This window comes from Chrysemys picta, chromosome 12 (assembly GCF_011386835.1).
Source record: "Chrysemys picta bellii isolate R12L10 chromosome 12, ASM1138683v2, whole genome shotgun sequence".
Lineage (NCBI taxonomy): Eukaryota > Metazoa > Chordata > Testudines > Emydidae > Chrysemys > Chrysemys picta.
The window spans coordinates 1,517,678-1,536,528 of record NC_088802.1 but is presented as its reverse complement, the minus strand read 5'-3'; the positions used below and the strand labels follow the sequence as shown (position 1 = coordinate 1,536,528).

The 18,851-nt window shown below is 67.6% G+C and overlaps 2 protein-coding genes across 2 annotated transcripts; both read left to right on the top strand.

Moving 5' to 3' along the window:
* The first annotated feature begins 3,781 nt into the window (after positions 1 to 3,781).
* On the top strand, positions 3,782 to 4,794 carry LOC135974883 (carnitine O-acetyltransferase-like). Its single transcript, XM_065564029.1, has 2 exons — positions 3,782 to 3,817; positions 4,215 to 4,794. The coding sequence occupies exon 2, from the start codon at positions 4,239 to 4,241 to the stop codon at positions 4,461 to 4,463; it is 225 nt and encodes a 74-aa protein (XP_065420101.1). The 5' UTR covers positions 3,782 to 3,817; positions 4,215 to 4,238; the 3' UTR covers positions 4,464 to 4,794.
* A 2,019-nt stretch (positions 4,795 to 6,813) lies between these two features.
* Positions 6,814 to 16,718, top strand: LOC135974881 (proline-rich transmembrane protein 1-like). The gene is given in 7 exon segments (XM_065564025.1): positions 6,814 to 6,847; positions 12,817 to 12,830; positions 12,832 to 12,969; positions 12,971 to 12,993; positions 12,995 to 13,244; positions 14,209 to 14,379; positions 14,599 to 16,718. Coding segments are annotated over 7 exon segments (792 nt in total). The 5' UTR covers positions 6,814 to 6,828; the 3' UTR covers positions 14,776 to 16,718.
* Positions 16,719 to 18,851: the final 2,133 nt, after the last annotated feature.

The window sequence follows — 18,851 nt, the reverse complement described above, 5'->3', positions numbered from 1 at the left end:
CCCACGGCGCCCCTACGCCATCGCCACGCACTGCCGGCTGCTGACCGGCCAGGTACTGCCCACGGCGCCCCCCAACTAACCCTCACCAGCCCCACGGAGCCCCTACGCCATCGCCACGCACTGCCGGCTGCTGACCGGCCAGGTACTGCCCCACGGTGCCCCACGGCGCCCCCCAACTAACACTCACCCGCCCCACGGCGCCCCTACGCCATCGCCACGCACTGCCGGCTGCTGACCGGCCAGGTACTGCCCCACGGCGCCCCCCAACTAACCCTCACCCGCCCCACGGAGCCCCTACGCCATCGCCACGCACTGCCGGCTGCTGACCGGCCAGGTACTGCCCCACGGTGCCCCACGGCGCCCCCCAACTAACCCTCACCTGCCCCACGGCGCCCCTACGCCATCGCCACGCACTGCCGGCTGCTGACCGGCCAGGTACTGCCCCACGGCGCCCCCCAACTAACCCTCACCCGCCCCACGGAGCCCCCCAACTAACCCTCACCCGCCCCACGGCGCCCCTACGCCATCGCCACGCACTGCTGGCTGCTGACTGGCCAGGTACTGCCCCACGGCGCCCCACGGCGCCCCCCAACTCACCCTCACCCGCCCCACGGAGCCCCCCCAACTAACCCTCACCCGCCCCACGGCGCCCCTACGCCATCGCCACGCACTGCTGGCTGCTGACCGGCCAGGTACTGCCCCACGGCGCCCCACGGCGTCCCCCCAACTAACCCTCACCCGCCCCACGGCGCCCCTATGCCATCGCCACGCACTGCCGGCTGCTGACCGGCCAGGTACTGCCCCACGGCGCCCCCCAACTAACCCTCACCCGCCCCACGGCGCCCCTACGCCATCGCCACGCACTGCCGGCTGCTGACCGGCCAGGTACTGCCCCACGGCGCCCCCCAACTAACCCTCACCCGCCCCACGGCGCCCCCCAACTAACCCTCACCCGCCCCACGGCGCCCCTACGCCATCGCCACGCACTGCCGGCTGCTGACCGGCCAGGTACTGCCCCACGGTGCCCCACGGCGCCCCCCAACTAACCCTCACCCGCCCCACGGCGCCCCTACACCATCGCCACGCACTGCCGGCTGCTGACCGGCCAGGTACTGCCCCACGGTGCCCCACGGCGCCCCCCAACTAACCCTCACCCGCCCCACGGCGCCCCTACGCCATCGCCACGCACTGCCGGCTGCTGACCGGCCAGGTACTGCCCCACGGCGCCCCCCAACTAACCCTCACCCGCCCCACGGCGCCCCTACGCCATCGCCACGCACTGCCGGCTGCTGACCGGCCAGGTACTGCCCCACGGCGCCCCCCAACTAACCCTCACCCGCCCCACGGCGCCCCCCAACTAACCCTCACCCGCCCCACGGCGCCCCTACGCCATCGCCACGCACTGCCGGCTGCTGACCGGCCAGGTACTGCCCCACGGTGCCCCACGGCGCCCCCCAACTAACCCTCACCCGCCCCACGGCGCCCCTACACCATCGCCACGCACTGCCGGCTGCTGACCGGCCAGGTACTGCCCCACGGTGCCCCACGGCGCCCCCCAACTAACCCTCACCCACCCCACGGAGCCCCCCCAACTAACCCTCACCCGCCCCACGGCGCCCCTGCGCCATCGCCACGCACTGCCGGCTGCTGACCGGCCAGGTACTGCCCCACGGCGCCCCCAACTAACCCTCACCCGCCCCACGGCGCCCCTACGCCATCGCCACGCACTGCTGGCTGCTGACCGGCCAGGTACTGCCCACGGCGCCCCCCAACTAACCCTCACCCGCCCCACGGCGCCCCTACGCCATCGCCACGCACTGCCGGCTGCTGACCGGCCAGGTACTGCCCCACGGCGCCCCCCAACTAACCCTCACCCGCCCCACGGAGCCCCTACGCCATCACCACGCACTGCCGGCTGCTCACCGGCCAGGTACTGCCCCACGGCGCCCCCCAACTAACCCTCACCCGCCCCACAGCGCCCCTACGCCATCGCCACGCACTGCCGGCTGCTGACCGGCCAGGTACTACCCCACGGCGCCCCCCAACTAACCCTCACCCGCCCCACGGAGCCCCTACGCCATCACCACGCACTGCCGGCTGCTCACCGGCCAGGTACTGCCCCACGGCGCCCCCCAACTAACCCTCACCTGCCCCACGGCGCCCCTACGCCATCGCCACGCACTGCCGGCTGCTGACCGGCCAGGTACTGCCCCACGGTGCCCCACGGCGCCCCCCAACTAACCCTCACCCGCCCCACGGCGCCCCTACGCCATCGCCACGCACTGCCGGCTGCTGACCGGCCAGGTACTGCCCCACGGCGCCCCCCAACTAACCTCACCAGCCCCACGGAGCCCCTACGCCATCGCCACGCACTGCCGGCTGCTGACCGGCCAGGTACTGCCCCACGGTGCCCCACGGCGCCCCCCAACTAACACTCACCCGCCCCACGGCGCCCCTACGCCATCGCCACGCACTGCCGGCTGCTGACCGGCCAGGTACTGCCCCACGGCGCCCCCCAACTAACCCTCACCCGCCCCACGGAGCCCCTACGCCATCGCCACGCACTGCCGGCTGCTGACCGGCCAGGTACTGCCCACGGTGCCCACGGCGCCCCCAACTAACCCTCACCTGCCCCACGGCGCCCCTACGCCATCGCCACGCACTGCCGGCTGCTGACCGGCCAGGTACTGCCCCACGGCGCCCCCCAACTAACCCTCACCCGCCCCACGGAGCCCCCCAACTAACCCTCACCCGCCCCACGGCGCCCCTACGCCATCGCCACGCACTGCTGGCTGCTGACTGGCCAGGTACTGCCCCACGGCGCCCCACGGCGCCCCCCAACTCACCCTCACCCGCCCCACGGAGCCCCCCCAACTAACCCTCACCCGCCCCACGGCGCCCCTACGCCATCGCCACGCACTGCTGGCTGCTGACCGGCCAGGTACTGCCCCACGGCGCCCCACGGCGTCCCCCCAACTAACCCTCACCCGCCCCACGGCGCCCCTACGCCATCGCCACTCACTGCCAGCTGCTGACCGGCCAGGTACTGCCCCACGGCGCCCCCCAACTAACCCTCACCCGCCCCACGGCGCCCCTACGCCATCACCACGCACTGCCGGCTGCTGACCGGCCAGGTACTGCCCCACGGCGCTCCCCAACTAACCCTCACCCGCCCACGGCGCTCCTACGCCATCGCCACGCACTGCCAGCTGCTGACCGGCCAGATACTGCCCCACGGCCCCCCACGGCGCCCCCAACTAACCCTCACCCGCCCCATGGAGCCCCCCAACTAACCCTCACCCGCCCCACGGCGCCCCTACGCCATCGCCACGCACTGCTGGCTGCTGACCGGCCAGGTACTGCCCCACGGCGCCCCACGGCGCCCCCCAACTCACCCTCACCCGCCCCACGGAGCCCCCCCAACTAACCCTCACCCGCCCCACGGCGCCCCTACGCCATCGCCACGCACTGCCGGCTGCTGACCGGCCAGGTACTGCCCCACGGCGCCCCACGGCGCCCCCCAACTCACCCTCACCCGCCCCACGGAGCCCCCCCAACTAACCCTCACCCGCCCCACGGCGCCCCTACGCCATCGCCACGCACTGCTGGCTGCTGACCGGCCAGGTACTGCCCCACGGCGCCCCACGGCGTCCCCCCAACTAACCCTCACCCGCCCCACGGCGCCCCTACGCCATCGCCACGCACTGCCGGCTGCTGACCGGCCAGGTACTGCCCCACGGCGCCCCCCAACTAACCCTCACCCGCCCCACGGCGCCCCTACGCCATCGCCACGCACTGCCGGCTGCTGACCGGCCAGGTACTGCCCCACGGCACCCCCCAACTCACCCTCACCCGCCCCACGGCGCCCCTATACCATCACCACATGCTACCTGCTGCTTACCAGGCAGGTATGGACCCCCCAGCTACACCGTCCCCCGCACCAGCTACCCTCAGTACCGTTGCCATCCACTGATGGCTGCTCACTAGGCAGATATGGGCCTCTGCCCCCCAACTAACACCCGTTCCTGCTCCCTGCCCAGGGGTGTTGGGGAGAGCTCTCTTCGCAGGCTCTCTTCGCAGTAGTGGGTTCTTATCCTGCCTCCTCAGTGGAGGTCATCAGCGGTGGGGGGTTCAGGTTGGGTGGACGTTGGGGTGCAGGCAGGGGGAGGGGACTTGTCCGCCCCCCTCACCCCGCTCTCCCCACACCCTGCCAGGTGGCTTCGCGCTCCGACTGCCTGATGATCTACGGGCCGCAGGTGCCGGACGGCTACGGGGTCTGCTACAACCCGCTGGACGCCCACGTCAACTTTGCCATCACAGCCTTCAACTGCTGCCGTGAGACCCACGCCCAGCGCCTGGCCCGCACCCTGCAGCAGGTCCTGGACCAGCTCGCCCGCCTGCTGGGAGAGAACCCGGGGAGCACTGACGGGGAGGGGGGTGGGGATGTGGAGGGGCAGCCCTGACGGCCCCCCGCCTGCCACCACACACTCCATCTACCCACAATGCCCCTCTGCAGCACCCCTCGCCCCCTTACCCACAATCCCCCTGCCCAGAACCCCTCTGACACTCCCACCCAACATCCCCTTCTGCGCCCCCTCGCTCCCTACCCAGAATCCTCTATGCGTCCCCTGCCATCCTACCCACAATCCCCTTCTGTGCCCCCTCCCCTCCTTACCCACAATCCCCTCTGCGCAGGGGCAGCCCCCCCCCCCCATTCACACAGGTAATTGGGAGACAAATCTAACTTATTTTCTGATGGACGGAAAATGAATAAAAATCCTGGTGCGATTTGTAGCTATGTGGTGTCGGCTCTGAGTATGGGATCCCCCTGAATGCCCCCGTCCCTGAGGTGTGATGCCCCTAGTGACCCCCAACCCACCCACTTCCCGGGGGTGGTGCTTCAGTAACCCCCCCACCCTCCCCTTCCTGGGGTTGTGGTGCCCCCCACTTTGTGGTCGTTTGGGACCCCCAATGACCCCCTTTTTTGCGGGCAAAGTGCCTACCAGTGACCCCCCCTGATCTCCCCCTTCCCAGGGGTGTGGCAGCCCCTGGACCCTCCCGTCCTGGCTGCACGGTGCCTACTAATCCTCCCCTTCCTGGGGGTGTGGTGCCTCCTAGTGACCCCCCGAGCCCCCTCTTCCCAGGGGTGCTGTGCCCCCAGGGACCCCCCTGATCTCCCCCATCCTGGGGGCGCGGTGCCTCCTAGTGACCCCCATGACCCTACTGCCCCCGGCTCCCTGCAGCCCCGAGCCCATAGTGCCGCTATGGGGCAATGGGGGGCTGGGCGGGGTCACGGCCCATGGGGGGAATGAATGGAAGGGAGGGCAGAGCCCCCCTCCCCTAGGATCCCTTCCTGCCCCAATCGGCCCGCCCCGCCCCTCCAGTGCAGGCTCCTCCCCCTCTGTGGCCCCGCCTCCTCATTGTACGAGGCCTCCCCTCACTCCGGCGACAGGAGGAGGGGGCTGCGGGTCAGGAGTGAGGGGCACCAGCGGAGCGGGGGGGCTGCGGGTCGGGAGTGAGGGGCACCAGCGGAGCGGGGGGGCTGCGGGTCGGGAGTGAGGGGCGCCGGTGGAGGAGGGGGCTGCGGGTCGGGAGTGAGGGGCGCCGGCGGAGGAGGGGGCTGCGGGTCGGGAGTGAGGGGCGCCGGCGGAGCAGGGGGGCGGCGGGTTGGGAGTGAGGGGCACCGGCAGAGGAGGGGGCTGCGGGTCGGGAGTGAGGGGCGCCGGCGGAGCGGGGGGGCTGCGGGTCGGGAGTGAGGGGCGCCGGCGGAGCGGGGCGGCTGCGAGTCGGGAGTGAGGGGCACCGGCGGAGCGGGGGGGGCTGCGGGTCGGGAGTGAGGGGCGCCGGCCGGGCTGGGGGCTGCGGGTCGGGAGTGAGGGGCTCCGGCGGAGCGGGGGGGCTGCGGGTCGGGAGTGAGGGGCACCGGCGGAGGAGGGGGCTGCGGGTCGGGACTGAGGGGCACCGGCTGGGCTGGGGGCTGTGGGTCGGGAGTGAGGGGCACCGGCAGAGCGGGGGGACTGCGGGTCGGGAGTGAGGGGCACCGGCCGGGCTGGGGGAGCTGGGGGTCGGGAGTGAGGGGCACCGGCCGGGCTGGGGGAGCTGGGGGTCGGGAGTGAGGGGCACCGGCAGAGGAGGGGGCTGCGGGTCGGGAGTGAGGGGCGCCGGCGGAGTGGGGGGGGCTGCGGGTCGGGAGTGAGGGGCACCGGCAGAGGAGGGGGCTGTGGGTCGGGAGTGAGGGGCACCGGCAGAGGAGGGGGCTGCGGGTCGGGAGTGAGGGGCGCCGGCGGAGCAGGGGGGCGGCGGGTTGGGAGTGAGGGGCACCGGCCGGGCTGGGGGCTGCGGGTCGGGAGTGAGGGGCGCCGGCGGAGCGGGGGGGCTGCGGGTCGGGAGTGAGGGGCGCCGGCGGAGGGGGGGGGGCTGCGGGTCGGGAGTGAGGGGCGCGGGCGGAGGGGGGGGGGCTGCGGGTCGGGAGTGAGGGGCGCCGGCGGAGGAGGGGGCTGCGGGTCGGGAGTGAGGGGCACCGGCGGAGCGGGGGGGCTGCGGGTCGGGAGTGAGGGGCACCGGCGGAGGAGGGGGCTGAGAGTCGGGAGTGAGGGGCACCGGCGGAGCGGGGGGTCGGGGGCTGTGGGGCGATTGTTCCTGCCCCGTCTGTCTGGCTGGCGGGTCCCTGTCTCGGCAGCTCAGGCGCTGGGGGGGGGGGGGGATCCGGGTACCAGCTCGTTTCGGGGGGGGGGGAGGCGGTGACGCTGGAGCCGCTGCCGCTAGTTCCCCCCCCCCCAGCCCGGCTGCTTCGCAGGAGAAGAGACGAGCGGAGCCAACCCCCGCAAGATGAGCTCCGAGAAAACAGGTGAGGGGGCTGGGGGGCAGGAATGGATTTGGGGGCAGTGGGGATGGGGGCAGGGTGTGGGGGGGGGCAGCAATGGAGTGTGGGGAGCGGGAATGGAGTGTGGGGGAGAGCGGAGGGGGCAGGGGGTGTGGGGAGCGGGAATGGAGTGTGGGGGGAGAGGGGAGGGGGCAGGGGGTGTGGGGAGCAGGAATGGAGTGTGGGGGGAGAGGGGAGGGGGCAGGGGCGTGTGGGGAGCGGGAATGGAGTGTGGGGGAGAGCGGAGGGGGCAGGGGTGTGTGGGGAGCGGGAATGGAGTGTGGGGGAGAGCGGAGGGGGCAGGGGTGTGTGGGGAGCGGGAATGGAGTGTGGGGGGAGAGGGGAGGGGGCAGGGGGTGTGGGGAGCAGGAATGGAGTGTGGGGGGAGAGGGGAGGGGGCAGGGGCGTGTGGGGAGCAGGAATGGAGTGTGGGGGGAGAGGGGAGGGGGCAGGGGCGTGTGGGGAGCAGGAATGGAGTGTGGGGGGAGAGGGGAGGGGGCAGGGGCGTGTGGGGAGCAGGAATGGCATATGGGGGGAGAGAGGGGAGGGGGCAGGGGGTGTGGGGAGCGGGAATGGAGTGTGGGGGGAGAGGGGAGGGGGCAGGGGCATGTGGGGAGCAGGAATGGCATATGGGGGGAGAGAGGGGAGGGGGCAGGGGGTGTGGGGAGCGGGAATGGAGTGTGGGGGGAGAGGGGAGGGGGCAGGGGCGTGTGGGGAGCAGGAATGGCGTATGGGGGGAGAGAGGGGAGGGGGCAGATGTGGGGGCAACAGGAATGCGTTGTGGGGGGAGAGAGAAGGGCAGGAATGGATTTGGGGGGAGAGAGGGGAGGGGGCAGGGGGTGTGGGGAGCAGGAATGGGGTGTGGGGGGAGTGGGGAGGGGTCAGGTTTGGGAGGAGCAGGAATGGTGTGGGGGAGCAAGGAGGGGATAGGTGTGGGGGCAGGAGGAATGGGTTGTGGGGGGGAGAGGGAAGGGGGCAGGAATGGATTTGGGGGGAGTAGGGATGGGGTTATGGGGAGCGGGTGAGGGGCAGCAGGAATGGAGGGCAGGGGTAGTGGGGATGGGGAATGGGGAGCAGGTGGGGGCACGGGAGTGTGTGGGGGATAGTGATTGAGGAATGGGTGGGCAGGCGTGTGTAGGGGAGGGGATGGAGGGTGTGGGGGCAGGGGATGATGGGAGAACAGGTGGGGAGAGCAGTGATGGGGTGGGGGAGCAGGGATGGGGTGGGCGGAGCAGGGGATGATGGGAGAACAGGTTGGGGGAGCAGGGATGGGGTGGGCGGAGCAGGGGATGATGGGAGAACAGGTTGGGGGAGCAGGGATGGGGTGGGCGGAGCAGGGGATGATGGGAGAACAGGTTGGGGGAGCAGGGATGGGGGCAGGCGGAGAAGGGGATGATGAGAGAACAGGTGGGGAGCAATGATGGGGTGGGGGAGCAGGGATGGGGTGTGGGGCGCAGGGGATGATGGGAGAACAGGTGGGGAGAGCAGTGATGGGGGCAGGCGGAGCAGGGGATGATGGGAGAACAGGTGGGGAGAGCAGTGATGGGGTGTGGGGCGCAGGGGATGATGGGAGAACAGGTGGGGGGAGCAGGGATGGGGGCAGGCGGAGCAGGGGATGATGGGAGAACAGGGTGGGGGAGCAGTGATGCGGGGGAGAGCAGGGGATGATGGGAGAACAGGTGGGCAGAGCAGGGATGGGGGCAGGCGGAGCAGGGGATGATGGGAGAACAGGTCGGGGGAGCAGTGATGGGGTGGGGGGGCGCAGGGGATGATGGGAGAACATGTGGGGGGAGCAGGGATGGGGGGCGCAGGGGATGATGGGAGAACAGGTGGGGGGAGCAGTGATGGGGTGGGGAGAGCAGGGGATGATGGGAGAAGAGGTGGGGGGGTAATTCCCATCCTGGCACAAGCTGACCCCTTGTTCCCATGCTGGGGTTCGATCCCCTGCCGGCCTGAGGACCCCGGGGGGTGTTTGGTTCCCCCGGTCGGTGCCTCCAGCCGGGGACACGTTCCCCCTTCGCCAGCCGTGCTCAGCTCATGGACCGAGCTGGGGGTCTCGCTCGGAGGCCGGTTTTCTAACCCTTTCATCGTCCTGGGGGCTCCTCCCCGATTGACCCACGTCCTCCTCGAATCGCGGGCACCGGAACGGGAGCCAGGACCCAGACACGGGAAAACCCCTTCCCGGCTCCTACCCGAGATCCCCCCGGCCACGGCCCAGGCCGGCCTTCGCCCTTCGCCCCAGCGCCGCCCCGGCAGCTCCCGTCGGCTGATTCTCCACCATCGCCCCCAGCCTGGGTCGGTGTCCCTGCGTCCCCCAGCCTGGCCCTACGGCCGCCACGCTCCGCTCCTCGATGGAGACGTTCACATGGAGCCGCATTGACACGCAGATTGTTGGCTCTGGCCCAGATCCCCTGCGCCCCACCGGACCCTCGGGATCCGGGCCCTGCCTCTTCGCTGGTCCCGCTCTCCGGGGTTTGTGTCGTCGGCGCGTTTTATCCGTCACGGTTTGATGTTTTCTCCCAAGTCGTTGAGAAAAATATGAATTTGCGGAGGGCCAAGAACGGATCCTTGCGGGACCCACTGGACACCCTGGGCTCGGCAGGGAGGCCCTGTTTGCGGGTATCTAGCTAGCCAACCATGACGCTTGGGCAAGGCAAAGTTATGGGGGGGGGCGGGAATGCAAAATGGTCTTGAGCCCCGCAATGGGTCCAGCGTGAAGCGCCGCGTCCGGATGCACAGTGGGCTGTCCTGGATGCCGCAGGCACGGGCGGCCTTGGCCCAGCGAACCGCGCCCCACCTGACCGTGTGCCGCTGGCGCCAGAGCCCAAAGCCAGGTCCTTGGTGTGGGAGTTCCCGGGAGTGGCTGGGGCTCCCTCCCAGCTGTCCACCCCGGTGAGCTGCTGCTGGGGATGTGCAGCCCGGTCCCGGTAGGAGTCCTGCTACACTCGGTGGCGGGCGCGTCTCCTATCCCGGAGCAGTGGCCTCTTTCTCGCACTAGCCCAATGACTCTTCAGGCCCTCCTCAGGCTTTGCAAGTCACGGCCCCTTGAGGCCCACGAGCCGGCTGGTCCGTGATGGATGCATTAGACGTGGTGCCAGCCTTGGGAGAGTCTGGTTTGCTGGACTCTCCAGGCGCTTTGTGGTGGCCCACAGCCACCTGGAAACATCGACCTTGGAGCAGCAGCTCGGTTGCCACGATGACAAGCCACCTTCGAGGAAGAACCTGTGGTATCTTGTCAGCCGACCGGTGTGCCGGCTGGTGTCACCGGCTGCTGTCAGGTCACACAAAGAGAGCCCGGTTTTCGTCTTCTCTGGAAAGCCATTCTCAGTGCACAGCGAGGGCCAGCACTGGTCAGCGGTGCTTCGCTTTGGGTGGAAATCAGCCGGAGCGCCACGCCAACGCTGTTTGGCCCTGGGCGGGAGGCTCTGCGGGTGTCTGTGACACTGCTGACGATGGTGGTCTCTTCACCTTGGCTTTCCGCCACCTCGTGGGTGTCACGCACGCCGAGTGACATGAAGATGCCAAGCAGTGCTGGCTGGTGTCTTCCCAAGATGCTGTAGTACCTCTGGGGATACCGTGTCAAAGCCACAGCTGTGCCCTGTCTTCATTGAATTCAGCCAGGGCCTTTCTTTCTTCCCCCGAGAATGGCTGGCCCCGGTGCACAATGTCGCGCGGTACCGCGGCGGACGCCGCACGGAAGGCCGAGTGTCGTACATCACCACTAGCAGTAGGCTGGGCAGAAGGCGAGTTTTGCTTTTTGATAATATCCACGTTGGTTTTTAATTTTTAAAATATTTTCATCAATTGAAATATTGACAGTTGCGCAAAATGATGGGTGTGCCGCATTGTGTAATGTTTATCGATGTACACGTTCGTAGTTGCTGGTAATGATCAGGGCGGTCAGACAGGAATTATTTAACGTTACGATTCAAAAACTTCAAGCTTTGTTACAAGGAGGAGGGAGGTAAATTGTTCTCCTTAACCTCTGAGGACAGGCCAAGGTCTCTGATTCTATGATTTATAACCATTCAAACCGAAATCGCCAACAGCATGCCCGAATAGCCAAAGTCAATGTTCTTAAAGCAAACTCCATTCAGTTCTCAAGCTGCGCTTTTTCCTTTCTTTAGCTGGCTGCACATTTTGTTTATGATCAGTAGAAATCTCTTTGAATCGGTTTGTGCATGTGGTGAAATCACCATTTACCAGTAGAAATAGGATCCTTCCAAGACGAGCTATTACTTTTATCAACCAGATTTATAACCTCATCACAAAAAGATATCAAGTTAGTTTGAGAAGATCTATTTCCCATAAACCCCTGCGCATTGGCATTACATATATTACGCTAGTTTAATGCTTTATTAATGGAGTCCCCATAGCCTACGTTTCATTCTCTTGCCTCGGATCAGTGTCAGGTGACGGGTCTTTAATTACTCAGGTCACCCCATTGACTCTTTTTAAATATTGGCACAACATTAGCATTCTTCGAATCTTCTGGAACTTCCCGATTGGCCCAAGACATGTTGGATATCAACATTAATGATCCAGCGATCTCCTCAGCCAGCTCTAGACCTACTGATTTAAAAATGTCTGACTTTAGTAGCTGCTGTTTAACATCGTCCTCAATACTAGTGGAATAGAAAGTGATTCTTCACCATGATCATCTGAGACTACTACATCATCTGGCTTTTATTTGCCAAATAGAGAACAGAAATATTTATTGAACCCGTCTGCCTGATCTGCACTATTATCGATAATTCGACCATTTCCATCTAGTAATGGACAAATAGCATTGTCAGGATTCTTTGTATTGGTAATATATTTCAAATACTCCTTATTGTCCTTAACTCTGCTGCCAAAGAGTTTGCCGTGTGTCCTTTTGCTTCCCTTATCAATTTTCTACGATTCCTAGTTTCTGATTCATATTCATTACAATCAGCTTCCCCTCGTTTCAATTTGTTATGTTTTATTTTATATAGCTGCCTACACTTCCCCTCTAAGCCAGGTTGTATTTTTTAACCAGTTCGGCCTCCTTTCCCAATTGTGGGTTTGGGCCTCTAGCAAACAATTCCTAATGAACATTAACGTTTTTCTGATGAAATTCTTCCTGCCCGCTGATTTGGCTCATCCTGGCTTTCAGTGTTGTGAAACGCTGCCCCACAAGCATTCAAAGCGCTGTGTAGACATTCGGGCTGCGGCTTGGAAACCTTGGGGGCTTGGCAGGGGGGTCTCCCAGCCCCAAACACCTACACGGCCGTTTGCAGCATTGTAGCACAAGCCAGAGCAAGACTCTGAGCCTTGCTGATTTTTGTCGTGTAGATGTAACCCCTAACGCCGCTCCGCCCCCCGCGTCGGCCCAGTCCAGCCTTTCGCCATAGTCCTGGCCCAGCGATTTGTACCCCCACCCATGACACCCTTGAGCCGGGCTGCGGGGGAGGGGCCGTGGGGGAGCCCAGGGCTGTGGGGTGGGATTGAGGGGCACCAGCAGAGCTTTGTGTGTGTGTGTGTGTGTGGGGGGTGTCATCCATCCATCCATCTCCCCCCCACACACACATCCTGGAACTCGCCATCTCTCGCTGTTTGCTCCCCCGCCCCCCGGGCTCTGTGTCTCCTCTGTCTCCCTCTATAAATAGACCGAGTGAATGAGGAAGGTGACCTAAAAAACGAGAGCGGCGCCGGATCGGTGCTCACGAGAGAGAACCCCCGGAACCGGCGCCCCCCATTCTAGGGTGGGTGCCCCCGGAGCTCCCCAGGACGAGGGGGCACTCTGTGTGTGTATATAGGGGTGCTGTGCATAGGGGGTGCTGTCTGTGTGTGTACAGAGGGGGCACTCTGTGTGTGTATAGGGGGTGCTGTGCATAGGGGGGCCGTGCCTATAGGGGGCACTGTCTATGTACGTATATAGGGGGCGCTGTGTATATAAGGGGGTCTCTAACCTTACCCCCTTTCTTTCCCAGGCTTACCGGACTCTGGCCCCCCACACCTCCCCCCCTCCCTACAACGCCCCACTGCAGCCGCCCCCTCCCCCACCTGACGCCCCCAACAATGCCCCCCTCATCCCCGGCTACAATGACCCCCCGCACCTGCCCCCCCACTCTGGCACCGCCACCCCTGCCCCGCCTCGGGGGGGGCGGCCACCCTGCCCCGGCCGCCCCCCACCTCGGCCACCCTACCCCGGCCCCCCCACCACCACTCAGCCACCCTGCCGCGCTTGCCCCCTGACCCCTACATGCAGGAGACCCAGTTCAACGCCCCCCCCCAGGGGTACATGGTCCAGACGCACCCGCCCATGGGGACCCTGCCCATCGGGGGGTACATGCACCCCGGCTACCCTGTGCAGCTGCAGCCCTGCACAGCCTACGTCCCCGTGTACCCTGTAGGCACGGTGAGTGGGGCAGTCCCGGGGGGGCGGGGCTTCCCCTGCTGCTGGGGGGCGGGGCTTCCCTGGAGTGGGCGGGGCTTCTCTGGAGTGGGGCTTCCCTCTGCTGGTGGGGGCGGGGCTTCCCTGGAGTGGGGCTTCCCTCTGCTGGTGGGGGCGGGGCTTCTCTGGAGTGGGGCTTCCCTCTGCTGGTGGGAGGCGGGGCTTCCGTGGAGTGGGGCTTCCCTCTGCTGGTGGGGGGCGGGGCCTCCCTGGGATGCGGCTTCCCTCTGCTGGTGGGGGCGGGGCTTCCCCTGCTGCTGGGGGCGGGGCCTCCCTGGGATGCGGCTTCCCTCTGCTGGTGGGGGCGGGGCTTCTCTGGAGTGGGGCTTCCCCTGCTGGTGGGAGGCGGGGCTTCCCTGGAGTGGGGCTTCTCCTGCTGGTGGGGGCGGGGCTTCTCTGGAGTGGGGCTTCCCATGCTGGTGGGAGGCGGGGCTTCCCTGGAGTGGGGCTTCCCTCTGCTGGTGGGGGCGGGGTTTCTCTGGAGTGGGGCTTCCCCTGCTGGTGGGAGGCGGGGCTTCTCTGGAGTGGGGCTTCTCTCTGCTGCTGGGGGCGGGGCCTCCCTGGGATGGGGCTTCCCTCTGCTGGTGGGAGGCGGGGCCTCCCTGGGATGGGGCTTCCCTCTGCTGGTGGGAGGCGGGGCTTCCCTGGAGTGGGGCTTCCCCTGCTGGTGGGAGGCGGGGCTTCCCTGGAGTGGGGCTTCTCCTGCTGGTGGGAGGCGGGGCTTCCCTGGAGTGGGGCTTCTCCTGCTGGTGGGAGGCGGGGCTTCTCTGGAGTGGGGCTTCCCCTGCTGGTGGGAGGCGGGGCCTCCCTGGGATGGGGCTTCCCCTGCTGCTGGTGGTGGGGGCGGGGCTTCACTCAAGTGGGCGTGGCTTCCCACCTGGCTGTGGATTCCTGTTTAACTCTCGCTCTCTTCACCACCACCCCGCAGCCGTACCCCCCTGGCAACCCTCCCCCTGGGGTCCCCCCGCCACAGATGCCACCAGGAATCGCCATCCTGGAGCCGCGCCGGCCGCCCCACGACTACCTGCCCATCGCAGTGCTCACCACCATCTGCTGCTTCTGGCCCACGGGCATCATCGCCATCATCAAAGCTGTGCAGGTCAGCGGGAGCGGGGCGGGGAGCAGTGGGGGACTGGGAATGGGGAGCGATGCGGACAGGGGGCATGTGGGAGGTCGGGGGCGAGGGGGCAGCAGAGGGGAGCTGGAATATGTGGGGGGGCAGGGAGGATGGGGGGCGTGGGGGTGACGGGGGGCAGGGGTCGACGGGGGAGGCGACGGGGAGCACAACACGTCCCCCCCAACGCCGTGTCCCCCCCAGGTACGGACGGCCGTGGCGCGGGGGGACATCGTGTCAGCCGAGATCGCGTCACGCGAGGCCCGGAACTTCTCCTTCATCAGCCTGGCCGTGGGCATCGCCGCCATGGTCCTGTGCACCATCCTCACCGTTGTCATCATCATCGCCGCGCAGCACCACGACAACGACTGGGACCCCTAGCCATGGGCCCGCCCCCTGGCGGCCCCACCCACCGATTGCCCTGCCTGCCAACCGGGCCCCGCCCAGTGACCAGGTCCCGCCCACCGCCTGCCCTGCCTGCCAACCGGGCCACGCCCAGCGACCAGACCACGCCCACCGCCTGCCCTGCCTGCTAACCAGGCCCCGCCCAGCACCACAATAACGACTGGGATCCCTAGCCCCGCCCCCAGCCCCACCCACCACCTGCTCTGCCTGCCAACCGGGCCCCGCCCAGCACCACAATAACGACTGGGATCCCTAGCCCCGCCCCGGCCATCAACTGACCCGCCTACCGCCTGCCCTGCCTGCTAACCAGGCCCCACCCAGCACCACGACAAGGCCTGGGACCCCTAGCCTCGGCCCCGCCCACCGACTGCCCCGCCCACCACCTGTCCTGCCTGCCAGCCGGGCCCCACCTAGCGACCAGGCCATGTCCACTGCCGGCCCCACCCCTCAACCAGTCTGATAATCCCCTGCAGATGCCATTACCCACAATCCCCTGCAGCCATTGCCAACATTACCCACAATCCCTTGCAGACCTCGCCCACCAGACCCACAGTCCCTGCAGGTATTGTCCCTCAGGATACCCATGAGGCTTTGCAAGCCCTGCTCTAGCCAGCAACACCCACAATCCCCTGCAGCCACCACCCTGCTGGATACCCAGGAGCCTTTGCAGCCCCACCCTCTCCTGGCTCCGCCCCTGTCCCTCAGTCACCCCTGTATCCATGACAACACCTCCCTTGCCCAGCAGGACCTTTCCCATGATCCTTAGTAACCATTGCCCCCCATCCCTCCCCACTGGCATCTTTGGCTCCGCCCCTCAGCAGCCCCACAGCCCCCCCCCCCCAACTGAGCAATTCCCATAGTCCTTTGCAACTGTCATTTTCCCGTCAGCACGTCTGGCTCTGGCCCCTAGGAACAAGCTCCGCCCCCTGGCCTCACACCCTCCAATGGAATACTACCCACAATGCTTTGCAGGCACCGTATTCTGCCCCCAACCCTGGGTCTGACTCCACTCCCACATGATTAGGCCACGCCCCATTGGCTCAGGCCACACCCCCTGGCTTGCCCTAAATATATTCCTGAGCTTCCCCATCAGACCACGCCCCTTCATATCAGGCTCCGCCCCTCACCTCCCCCAATATCTTCATGCCTTGATTGCTCCCCCAAAGCCCCAATTAGCTTCTCCCCAATTGGTTCCGCCTTCTTCAGCACAGACTCCGCCCCCTTTCTTCCCAACAGCCCCTTCCCCTTTTAGCCCCTCCCCCATAAACATTTTGCTCCAGATTGGAGGGGGAGCACAAACCCCAATATATCACAGAGCCCCCAGCTGTACATACCAATGAAATAACCCCCTTGCTAAGCTGTGACCCCCAGCACGAGCCCCCCAAAGCTGTGACACTGGCCCTTTAAGACACTGCCCCCCCCCACAATGAGACCCCTCTTTTCTCATGCCCCCCCCCAGTGAGTGATGCCGCCCCTCTGGGACGCCACCTCTGCCCCCCTATGGGGGGATTCCTGGTTCAGGGGGACGGTGGGGGGCAGGGAGGGGAGAAGTTTGAGGGTCCAATGCTGCATTTCTGGGGTTCAGGGTGTTTGAAGTCTGGGGGCAGAATCACTGAGGTGGGGGAGACACTGTTCATTATTGGGGTCCCCCCAAGTCACCCCCACCCAGCACGCTGCCCCAAAGCCTAGACATCTGGGCATCCCTTGCAGAGACCCCAGAACGGGACAGGTGTGCTGGGCTAGTGGGGGGCTGCGGGTCGGGAGTGAGGGGCGCCGGCAGAGCTGGGGGGGGTGCAGTTTTGTATGGTCCATCGTAGCCCCCCTACATGGCCCTGGTCCCTGTGCGATCCGGCCCCCGATTCCTCTCCTGTCGGCCTGTTTGCAAGTCACCTGGGTTAATAAATCTCTATTGATAACGACTCCAGCCTCGTCCCTGGCCCTGACCGGCTGCACGGGAATCGGGGGGGCAGGGCGTGGGGCGGGAAATGAGGCGGGGCCTGTCCCCTCTAGGGGGCGCCGGCTCCTATCCGGCCCCAGGGCAGGGACTGGCTGGCTCAGGGGGGCGGGGAATGGGGCAGGGGCCTGTCCCCTCTAGGGGGCGTCAGCTCCCACCCGGCCCCAGGGCAGGGACTGGCTGGCTCAGGGAGGCAGGGAATGGGGCAGGGGCCTGTCCCCTCTAGGGGGCGTCGGCTCCCACCCGGCCCCAGGGTGGGACTGGCTGGCTCAGGGGGGCAGGGAATGGGGCAGGGGCCTGTCCCCTCTAGGGGGCGCTGGCTGCCCCCCGGCCTGGTGGAAGGGGGCTGGCTGGGGGAGCGGGGCAGTGGGTGGGGGGTGTTACACAGGTGACAGAAGGAAATATCGAAGCCCGTAGTGCTGCCCCCCTGTTCCCCACCCCGTCGCCCCCCTCCGGCCCTGATATCCCTCCCCCAGCCCCATTGACCCACCTCGCTGCTCCCCCAGTCCCTGAGCAGCTCCGTCTGCCCCCATGTCCCCCACCCCCGCTTTCCCTCCCTGGCTCCCGGATACCTCCCCCAGCCCCCCATCCCGAGTCCCCCTCCCCCTCGCTCAGTTCCCTTCTCTGTGTCCCTGTAGGGCCCCCATCCACCCCCAGCATCCTGGAGCTTTGATGTATCCATGGTGACGGTTGCCTGGCTGCGGCAGGATGGAGGGACCATGTGATGGCTCCCGGCATGTAGGGCCAGGGAGGGGGAGGCAGCTGGGGGGTGGGGACTTGTCACAGACAAGCAGAGCTGGGGGGGGCAGGGCCGGGCTGGCAAGGGCTGCAGGTCGGGAGTGAGGGGCACCGGCAGAGCTGGGGGGGGCAGGGCTGGGCTAGCAGGGGCTGCGGGTCGGGAGTGAGGGGCACCGGCAGAGCTGGGGGGGGGCAGGGCCGGGCTGGCGGGGGCTGTGGGTCGGGAGTGAGGGGCACCGGCAGAGCTGGGGGGCAGGGCTGGGCTGGCAGGGGCTGCGGGTCGGGAGTGAGGGGCATCGGCAGGGCTGGGGGGGGCAGGGCTGACCGGGGCTGCGGGTCGGGAGTGAGGGGCACTGGCAGGGCTGGGCTAGCAGAGGGCTGTGGGTCAGGAGTGAGGGGCATGGGCAGAACTGGGGGGCAAATCTGGGCTGACAGAGGCTGCGGGTTGGGAGTGAGGGGCACCGGCAGGGCTGGGCTGGCAGGGGCTGCGGGTCGGGAGTGAGGGGCACCGGCAGGGCTGGGCTGGCAGGGGCTGCGGGTCGGGAGTGAGGGGCACCGGCAGAGCTGGGGGGGGGCAGGGCTGGGCTGGCAGGGGCTGCGGGTCGGGAGTGAGGGGCATCGGCAGGGCTGGGGGGGGCCCAGGGCTGGGCTGGCAGGGGCTGCGGGTCGGGAGTGAGGGGCACCGGCAGGGCTGGGGGGGCAGGGCTGGGCTGGCAGGGGCTGCAGGTCGGGAGTGAGGGGCACCGGCAGGGCTGGGGGGGCAGGGCTGGGCTGGCAGGGGCTGCGGGTCGGGAGTGAGGGGCACCGGCAGGGCTGGGGGGGCCCAGGGCTGGGCTGGCAGGGGCTGCGGGTCGGGAGTGAGGGGCATTGGCAGAGCTGGGGGGGGGCAGGGCTGGGCTGGCAGGGGCTGCGGGTCGGGAGTGAGGGGCATCGGCAGGGCTGGGGGGGGCCCAGGGCTGGGCTGGCAGGGGCTGCGGGTCAGGAGTGAGGGGCACCGGCAGGGCTGACTGGGGCTGCGGGTGGGGAGTGAGGGGCACCGGCAGGGCTGGGCTGGCAGGGGGCTGCGGGTCGGGAGTGAGGGGCACCGGCAGGGCGGGGCTGGCAGGGGCTGCGGGTCGGGAGTGAGGGGCACCGGCAGGGCTGGGCTGGCCGGGGCTGCGGGTCGGGAGTGAGGGGCGCTCTCCCAGGCGTGGGTGAAGGGCTCCGAGGTGGATTTGGGGTTGCCGCACCTCCGGCCGCCTGGCCCATGCGGGGCCCCCCATGCCCTGGGACAGGCCCCATTAACCGGCGCAGCGGCTGGGGGCTGCAGAAGGAGCCCTGCTGCCTGCCAGCATCCCTCCGTGACCTCTGCCCTCTGACC

Coding starts and splice junctions, on each gene's coding strand:
- LOC135974883 (XM_065564029.1), top strand. CDS start 4,239: ATGATCTACGGGCCGCAGGTGCCGGACGGCTACGGGGTCTGCTACAAC.